The sequence below is a fragment of the Porites lutea genome, chromosome 5 (assembly GCF_958299795.1).
Source record: "Porites lutea chromosome 5, jaPorLute2.1, whole genome shotgun sequence".
In the NCBI taxonomy this organism is placed as follows: domain Eukaryota; kingdom Metazoa; phylum Cnidaria; class Anthozoa; order Scleractinia; family Poritidae; genus Porites; species Porites lutea.
The window spans coordinates 23,447,322-23,457,413 of NC_133205.1; the positions used below are offsets into that span (position 1 = coordinate 23,447,322).

Sequence of the window (10,092 nt, forward strand, 5' to 3'; positions counted from 1 at the left end):
TAAGCCAACTCTTGGCACCTTTAATACCTTCTTCTTGATTCAAATTATTACAAACAACTAGTTATGAAAAAATCATTAAACTTGGTGATATTTATGATCCAAAACAAATCACATTATAAATTTAAAAAATATCTAAAATTCGATCACCGTGGAGGGTTCTACAACTTGGTCTTGAGTAATGCGAGAACTAAACCAAAAGAAACCTTTTAATTATCTAATACTACCCAAAAATATTTGGTTTACAATTGGTTTCGTTGATGCATTCGAGGGTTGCGCCGCTTACGAATTTACTTTTCACGTAATTTATCGGAAAATTTAGCTGTTCGTGCTGAGCTGGTTTTTCTTGTGTAAGTTAATATAATTTGCAAAGATGGCAATATTCAGATATTACCTTCCGTAATTTAGACTTTTGGAGACACCGTGTGTAAATCGATTTACCTCATATCTTAGTTTTTTGAGAATGTCGTCAGAAATAATCCAGGGATGTGAAAATTCAGACAGGTAAAAACATGTTAATAGAAATTTCGTTACGTAGAGCAGATATGTTTTTTATTCGCCTGCAAAAAAAACTATTTAGGGGTAACAAGAAATTATTGGTGACGCAGTGGTTTACATTGTGGGCCTCAAATATGTCCAGAAACATACATTTGAATAAAGAAACAAGTCAGAATCCCAACTGGCCGGAAACAAACCAGTTGGCTTTTTACAAGAATGTTCAAGGAGTTGAACGAAGAACTCCAGCTAGTGGCTGTGGGATTTTAAATCGGGGCGACCGAGTTGAAAGCAAGCGTTCTAAACCACTACAATGCCAGTCGCCCAGTTTCAATAACAAGTAATTCACCCTATATTAACAATTTTTGAAGGAGGCTGAGCATTACATGAATAATTACGCAGATCGAGGAAGGTGCTGAAGTTGTTATCCACCGATTGTATACTGGGGCAATATACCATCATATCGATAGAATATTGATCTCATCTTCTAATTTGGTCAACGCCAGTTGGGTAGAAGAATAAGCCGAGGAGCCAAGCAGAAACGGTGAAATAGTGATTGTTTATTGTTTATTGTTTGTTTGCCAAAAATTGTACAAATGAAAAAAATAAATCTAATTACTTAAACTCTCATGGCGAGGAAGCCCAAGAGAAGCCACCGGGCTTATAAGGAATGGGCTCCCTCAGTTAAATAATAAGAACAAAATATCATCATAATTACACATGGGAAAATCAATGGCAGAGCTACAGTAAATCTTAAAATAAGTATATTAGATAGTCGTACTAATCATACTTCTAGGCTAAAAAAAGCGAAATGACAAAAAAAAAAAAAAAAAATTACGCTCACAGTGATGAGATTACTCAATCAATTTTTCCTTCATAATTTTCAAATGACAATTTATTTTTAATTTGAACCATAGGTAAGGGCACGAGCCGTGCTCGAGTGTGTTGATGTATTAACTAGCGGATATCTCATCAATTATGAATTAAGTGTTTTGTTCTTTGCAGCTGCGTCGATCCACGCCACTGACCCCTCCTCCCTGGCTCCTACGCTCAACGTAGAAGTTATGCAACAGCTTTAAACACATAAACTATTCAGATGGACTATGTAAAAGCTTATCGTGACCATAAAGTCGACTTTATTTAGCAGAAAAAGAACCTCAAATCAAGTACTCGTAGAATGGCTAACACTAGATTTCAGACCGGTTAATTATTGTGCTAGCTCTTTCCGCGGATGCCACTGAAAACAGTTCTCTAGAACAAAGACATTGACTTAGCAGCATTATTGACCATTAACAATAGATCAAATTATGATCAAACTCAGCTTCTCGATCTATATCATACACAAGACGATATAGCTAATATAAGCCAAGCTCAATTGATCTCGCGATCCGTTTATTTACAATAAGCGCCGCGAATTGGGATGCAGAATGGGGTATAGTGCATTCATGCCCCTTCATGTTTGAGTCGACGGAATTATCTTATATGTGCGAAAGATTAACTCCTATAAAAAAACAATTTCATTTGGCATTCGTAGACAAACAAAACTTTTCAAAAAGCGTTGGCGAGAAGATTACTGAATACCGTACAGCATTCGGCATGTGCAGTTAATCAGGAACATATATTTAATACATCAAGAACATATATTTGATGCTCACACGTTTCAAGTCCAAATTTACACCTTTTGAGAAAATTGGTCCATCATCCAGCGGTGCTAATAACGGTACTTTTAACTCATTTACACGCCTTCTTTTATGTCATCGATTAATTGAGTTAAGCTTGCAGTCAAAAGTTCGGATTAGTCGTCGTTTCAAAATATGGTACATAGGCCTTCTCAATCAAAACTTCTGCAGATTTCACACGTTTCTAAGAGGTAAGAAAAAACTTGTACTGGCCATGGAAATCAATTCAATCGTGAAATATTCGTCGGAAATATTCAGCCAATTAGCTGGATACGCCTGAAGTGCACGCGCTTAACCACGCATGACGTTTACACTGGCAACCGGCAAGCCTTAATCTAAGATCGTTTCTTTTGCAGACTAGTTTAAAAGACTGACTTCAAGCTTGGTTGCAAGATGGAATTCCACTTACGAAGGCAATATTCAGCACTGTTACTCATCTTACACGTCACAGGGTGTGTTGCTCAAGGTAACAATGCGGTTTTGGTTGAGCCTTTCTCTCATTTGAGTCTTTGTGCCGTCGAAATAGAATAGGTGACTGAGAATGCATTGTGTCTCTGTTTATGCTTTTTACTTGTTTACGTTTATTTCTCTTTAAATTTGTCGTTAACGTTAAGCCCTTAAAAAGAAGGTTTTTCTCTAATCAGAGAAACGCAGTTTGATAATGTAGAACTCGAAACTCAACTGCTGCTTTCTCTTTCACTTCAGTTTACAGTGTACAATGATGAATAAACAACAACATTGTTAAAAACTCGCGAATGGACTTAACCAGCGAACTGAGTTACCTGCTTTGCCGGCAAACGTCATATTTTACAAGATGAAATTCAATTTCACTAGATGTACTCCAACCTTTTCACGATTTTGATTCTATGACGGTGTAAGGGACGGCGTACATGTACTCGAGAGCATAATCGGGCATTTTTGTGGTATCAATTAGGGGTATTTCATGAAAAATCAATGCATTTTTTGAACATTATGGAAATTATCTGTCCGCTCACTATGTTCATGTTGGCCAGAGTATTCACGACAGGAAAATGATACATCGTCCAGAAACGCTTTTTTACTAGAATTCCGTTCTTTCTCAGGCCCCGAATAAGCGCCTGGTATTAAGGGAAAGTTAAAGCCCCTCAGACATTTTGTTGATGGCAAAATAAACTTGGGGTACGAGGACGAGGTACACGGCTAAGAAGTAGAAGGGCAGAGAATTGTTCAGCATTGTTACGTTTCGTCTGACAAATTATTATTTCAAAATCTACATCAAATACTCGAAAATGCATTGAATCTGATATCTGGACAGTCTTACAAAAAACGTAATATAGACCCCTAGTCGTGTTTGAAATATTACGTAATAAATAAAACCTAGTTTTATATAGTCGCGGGAAAAGGCGTTCAGCTATCCAGCGAAAAAAGGAAACATAAGACAATCGTAGTCATCACAGCAATCGATTTCGTGACAGCAATCGCTGAAATAAACTTCTACTGCCTTTGTTCAGCGATCATGGTAGCAGAATAGTAGTGTTCACATGGACGCCAGGTCTATCTCTCATGTACTTATCCCCTCTTGATATTTTGATATTTTCTTTGTTTCTTGTGTTAAATACAGGAAGTCATGTTAATGATTCTGAGCATCGCTTGATAGAAGATCTCTTAAGAGACTACAAAAAGGATTCTCGTCCCGTGTTCAACAAGAGCGAGGCGGTAAAAGTGGAGCTTGATGTGGCCTATAGCCAACTTGTGGATCTGGTGAGACGACCCTTTTTGCACTTTTGGCACGCTTAAAAGTGGCACGTAAAAAGAGCTAACGAGTTATACACGAAGATATAACTCAAAAAACATGCATCCCACGTAGTTTCAAACAATTATGGTAGAAAGTATGGTACTTATGATACTTATGATACTTCAGAGCGCCTTCAGCTTCGATAGCAAAACATTAATATTAAACAAATGGCACAACAAAAGGACTTTTCACCTGAATGGACACATAGCTTTATTCACGGGAAAAGGAGATGCGTAGAGCTAGCTATACTGCATGTTTGAAGTCTGAATTTATTTCAGCTGCTTCTAATCGTTTTGCAACATTTAAACTTTCGTCGTGATCACTTATTTTTTTAATTATTATTTTTATTTTTATTACCAAGGAATGCTGCAGGCTAAGGTCCATTAAAAAGTCATCCGGAATAAGAATTAACTGTATTTTCAGTTATCTCAAAATCTTTTTGTTCCCATTATCACGCGAGAAATTAATGCATTGTGATTTTAAAGAAATAACCGCAAAAAAAATTCCAGCATATGAATCAATTTGTTAAATGTCAAATATGGAAACAAAGATTTCTTTACGAGAATAACGCTAAACTCGCACCTATTTGCAAAACGTCACAGTAAAAAAGGTCGTTATGGTAGAATAGAGCTTAATCATGAATAGACAGAAATGAGTTAACGCCCGTTGCGAGTCTTGCCAGTGAGATAAATACTACATACCTGCTTAGCTGGTCCCCGGTCAGTGTTATCCCAGATACAGTGTTAAATCATTGTGCCTGATATTCGTACAATTGCGGCGGGAAACTTTCTACCACTTGTTTGCTGCGGTAAAGAAAAAAGTCTGTTAGAAAAGTCTGTTAAAAACTTAAGAAGAAGTCAGTGAAATGATTCTGTGAACCCAGCTATAACCATGGGGACGTTATATCGCATCTCGTTCCGTCTTCCATTTTACTTTTTTATACCTCGGTTGTAATCCATCAATTGTATGTCTGTATTGAGGTGCCGATCCATTATTGTTACCTTGTTGGACAGGAAAATATTGGACTTTTTGCTATGAGGAGTAAAGTCTTTTAAAGACACGCCATTTATTCAAGTTAAAATAGGATCTGAGCTGATCTGGGTGGTGTAAAGAAAATTAAAACTTTTTCAGGGATTACGTTCTGCTTTACTGAGCTGTACAGGTTCACTGATCTGGATTATCACGCTCTTATACACACTGCTAAACTGATAAATATTGATTGTTGGATTATTTCTTCGGTTTAATATAAAAAACTTACAGGATCCATATCCTCGCCCATCATAAAATATCTTTCCATATTCGGCTCGCACGAATCCAATACATGTAAACCGGGACGACGAATGGTATTCGTAAACGAGTGCGCAAATACCGTACAAAGCACTTTTCATGTGGTATTGTGTTAATTATATACATACTGAGACAATTCATTATTTTATTAGTCTTTTATTTCAATTCTTTTCAAACTGCTATAAAAATACTGAAACCTGCCCCTAGACACCGCGAAATACAAAGAAAACGAATCAATAAAAACGCTTGTAAAACTTTATATAATGACTGAAGCTAAGGATATAAGGTAATCCTGGAATTAAAAATCATGTTAATTTCTGTAAACAATTAGAAATGACTGAATTCGAGTAAAAGGGCCACTGAGAAGACAAAATAGCTCCACTAAAAGTACAAATTAAAATTAGCTTACTTCTCGTTCCTTTTTTCTTACTTCGGCTGTTGTTTTGCCGTCATTCCACAATTTTCTTCATCGACAGTGAAATATGCGACTGTTTTGCTCCAATTTCCGAGTTTCACTTTTTCACGAGAAAAACTAGAGGAGTAACTCTTCTTTGCAGTCTTTTCTCGCGGAATGTTTGCGAAGCAACCCGCAAATTGAGAGGGCGCTGCAAGCTGCAAGCGCCTACAAAAGGACAAAAGGCGGGAATTTTGGAGCGAAACTCACACACCTCTGTGGCTTCTGATTGGACGTATCATTGTTTTCACGAGTGAAAAACATCATTCGCTCCTCTGATTGGCTAGAACTTATTTGCGTATGAAAAACGATATAGCCTTTCAGTGAGTATATCTCAGTACGTATGTATTAAAAGTGTATTTTTTACAGTACTATAAGTGTTTCGTTTTTTGTTTGATTGATTTTATTTTTTCATTAAATTAAGGATGGTAAAAATCAAATTCTGTCAAGCAAGATTTGGATTCGGCAGGTAAGACTCGTACTCGTTTAGATATCAGCATTTATTCACCATCTAGCAAATAAATAACAATGTTACAGTCATTTACACTTTCGTTCTGTCTGAAGTTAGCATTATTGTATCACCGAATTGGCCGGCATTAATCCACTCTTTACCTCTGAGAATACAAATTTTACTTATCAAATCAATCTTCGAAGCAGTTATAAATCTTATTTAGAATCATGTTTACGGCAGACGTCAAGTTGTACCACGTGACCAAGTATTCCCTCGACTTGTCATTTATAGTGCATTACATCCGAGTCTACGCAAAAATATCTAGTGCAATACTGGGTCACTCCATAAGAATTAGTTTGCACAGGTTAACTCTCATCTGCTGAATTCTTAAATTAAGAAATTTAATTGTCAAATTGCATGGATCTGACGTCTGCCGTGTCCCTCAGTTCTGCGTCTCTACTCTGGTCGAAAGCAACGACCAGCCAGAAGCGCGTAGAATTTAGCACACTCCGTAAAGTTTATTCTTCATGACACCGGCATCTCTTACTGCCATTTCAGAAATGGAAGAATCCTTTCTTAGCCTGGAAACCCGAAGACTACAACGGTATAAAGAACATAAACGTGGACCCTAAGTTAGTTTGGAAACCAGATCTGGTATTATACAACAAGTAAGTTGTTAAAGACACCAGCTAGAAAAATGATTTAAAAAAAAAACCCTGGGAAGACAAGTGCTTACTGGCAATAAATCGTACACCGAGTAAAATTGTCCGTGTGATTGATGAAATGTTGTTTGTAATATTGTGAACGACAATGAATTTTCGAACCTATCAGAACAAGGGCTTAGGGCGGTTTGTGAGGTGGTACTTGAGGTGGTCTTATTAGGGAGCTTAAGCAACAACGACGGCGACGGCAACGAGAACGGCAAAAAAGCAATAGGTTTAGATTGGCAAAACAACAACTTGGCACGCGCATCACGCTTTTTTGTACATTTCATTAGGCTGATTTAGCAACATAACGGGAACGTCAGTTGACGACGGCGCGCGCAAATCAAACAACTGGCTTGACCAAGCTTGACCACCGGTTGAGCGGCAAATTGGGCACCGGAAGTCGAGTTTAGTCCTTTCCGCGCGCTTTCCCGTCGTCAAATGACGTTCCCGTTCTGTTGCTAAATCAGCCTATTGCCGTCGCAGCACGACTACAACGTGATAGTGCCTAATTTCACGTTTTGTCGAGGACGTGAACACAAGACAACGACTTTCTTTCTCTTTTCCTGAACTTTGAGAATTCAACTCTAGAAAAATTTGCCAGCATTTGACGAATTGAACGAGATGGAAAATGAGCTCCCTAATAACTAACATCTCACGGACTTATACGTCCCATGCCGACATAGCGCGTTACTGACTATAAGCCAATAAGCACAAAAACATAGGATAGGGAGGTCGAGTCTAAAGTTAAATTGAGAGATGTGTGTTTTATTGGAACGGATAGGATAAAAACTGAATTGGTAACTTTCAGGGTTGTCCCAACTACCAGGAAACGATTTTGGACAACGTTCCTAGAAAATGCAGCGACGAACGTGTTTCATAAAGTTAAATCTCAAAATTAGTGGCATCACAAACGCTTAAAGAGTATTTAGGGGGCGTTGTCTGTTTCTTGACTACGTACCTCAATAAAAAAAATACCAGGCCATCTAAAAAGCAGTATTACGTTTATCAGATTAAAGACAACCAAATAGGAACAAATAGTTTTTTTTTCTTTTCGTTCACGTCCGTTCCATTCGTTGCTGATTTTTCCGGAATTCATTTCCTTGGTAAAACTAATGACGATACTTATACCTCTTACCGAGGGTGAACAACAAAATAAATTAAACGAGGCTTCTAGGCTGATGTAACTGTTAAGAAATGTTTTGGCCCAGATTTTAAACAGTGTTATAGTGAAATATATGTGGTTGTAAATTATTTATATTTGTGAAGTAACAAATTAGCTAAACACAGCTTTTAAAAATATATATATATATGATCTTTGTCTGCTTTCAATTAACCTAATTACTAATTGTTTTATTCCCCGTATTTTTCCTCAGTATTGGAATAGGTCAGACAGGTGCGATTTACAACTACGACACAAAGGTTGTCATGGATTACGACGGAAACAGCTCCTGGTATGCCCCGACTGAAATCAAAAGCATCTGTAAAATCGATATCACCTTCTTTCCATTCGATGAACAAAAATGTCCTCTGACATTCGGTTCTTGGACCTACAGTGGAACTTTTTTAAATCTCACAAACAAATCAGAGACGGCGGATCTAGGAAAATACACGGTCAGCGGTGAGTGGAAATTACTTGCGGTACCGACTGTGCGCAACGTGATCAAGTACAACTGTTGCCCAGACCCCTTCATCGACATCACCTACACGGTCATTGTTCGTCGTCGAGTGTTGTTTTACATGACAAACTTGATACTGCCATGCATTGTGCTCGGCGCACTCACAGTTTTCTCGTTCCAGCTGCCTCCGGAGTCGGGGGAAAGAATTTCTCTCGTCATAACAATTCTTCTTGGATTGACGGTTTTCATGCTGGTTTTCACCGAAAACGTGCCGCGAACATCGGAAGTCATCCCCTTAATCGTTAAGTACGCCTTCACCGTCATGTGCGAGGTTTCGTTCTCGCTCTTAATCACGTGCTTTGTGGTCCGGGTTTACCACAGAAACCCTTCTAAATCCATGCCAGCGTGGTATCGCTACCTAACTTACAGGATCCTCGCGCCTGTGCTCATGATGAAAAAGCCCAGCGGGGCGAAACAGGATAAGCAAACCTGTGAGAAACATCAACTTGAACGAGCAAAGAGCAATCATCGACGTGGAAGTAACATATACGTAAGCAAGTTGTTTGGTAGTTACGAGAGAGGCTCCAATTGCTGTAAAGTAGAACTGGAGAGCAAAGAAGGGGACGACCTCGTGGAAGTCGTTTCAGAGAACTCAAGGCATTCTGACACTCTCAAGTGCCCCTCATTAGACAAACTGGATGAGATATCACGCGGTATGCGAGTCGTTATTGATCACATAAAAGACGTCAAAACGACCGAGAGTAACAAAAATGAATGGCACTTTGCCGCACAAGTGCTTGACTGTTTCTTCTTCTGGACCTTGTTAGTGGTGTTTGCCGTGTCGACGTCCCTTTTTTACCTATCCATTCCATGATGCATACATATCTCACGACGGCCAGTAAATGAATTAACGCGATTTCGTTCCAGTAAACAAAGAGCTGGAACTGGTGTAGTTCGGCTCAGTGGTCTTAGAAATATGTACTGGTAAATTAGGGCTTTCCTTTAGTTATCTACACCTCAAGTAGATTAAGGCCTGGTTCGTTACAGATTCCTCAGAATTTTAAAGAGGGGTGGTCTAATGTAAAGTGTTTTAAAGATATTCCAGGTCTGATAAATTTAGGCTAATGATAACTACGAAATCTTCAACTTTCATTTTAAAAATTGTTTATAACTGCATCACGTGACCAGCCACGCCCTGTTTTATCGAGAAATCCTTTGGGTCCAAATGCCCACTATGTAGAAAGCAAATAGTTTTCCTTTTGTCGATCCAAATACTGGCTACTGATAGTCTTCTTGTAAAAACGTGTGGAATGAGACAAAGTCATTTAACGTCTTTCTCCTAACGAAAATTTTAGTAAGAGGAGGACTGGCACTAGTCAATGAACACCAATTGCACCTACAAATTATAAAGATTCCAACCATTCCAGGCTGATTTCGCAGACACTTTGTAGGGTCAAAGTTTTGATACAGAGAAACTGGGGTTACACGTTTAGGAAGTGGTGGGCATCGTTAATTGCAATTTTCGAACAGAGGAGGGCGTGGTCGATCACGTGACGAGTTAATTTGGATTTTTTTCAAGTTTTTTAAAGGTTAGTTTCCTTTACCATCTGTTATTCCTGGAGGATGTCTTTA

The 10,092-nt window shown here is 38.4% G+C and overlaps 1 protein-coding gene across 4 annotated transcripts in view; it reads left to right on the plus strand.

Annotated features, from left to right (window-relative positions):
* LOC140936621 (neuronal acetylcholine receptor subunit alpha-10-like) overlaps positions 1–9,440 on the plus strand; it is an 18,057-nt gene extending 8,617 nt beyond the window's left edge. For 3 of the 4 annotated variants that reach the window (XM_073386116.1, XM_073386119.1, XM_073386118.1), the window contains exons 2-6: positions 2,528–2,637; positions 3,772–3,911; positions 6,111–6,155; positions 6,696–6,805; positions 8,218–9,440. In XM_073386116.1, the coding sequence (XP_073242217.1) occupies positions 2,565–2,637; positions 3,772–3,911; positions 6,111–6,155; positions 6,696–6,805; positions 8,218–9,334 (1,485 nt within the window). In that variant the 5' untranslated portion in view covers positions 2,528–2,564 and the 3' untranslated portion in view covers positions 9,335–9,440. The remainder of the gene's footprint in view (positions 1–2,527; positions 2,638–3,771; positions 3,912–6,110; positions 6,156–6,695; positions 6,806–8,217) is intronic. The other variant, XM_073386115.1, reaches the window with a different exon arrangement.
* Positions 9,441–10,092: the final 652 nt, after the last annotated feature.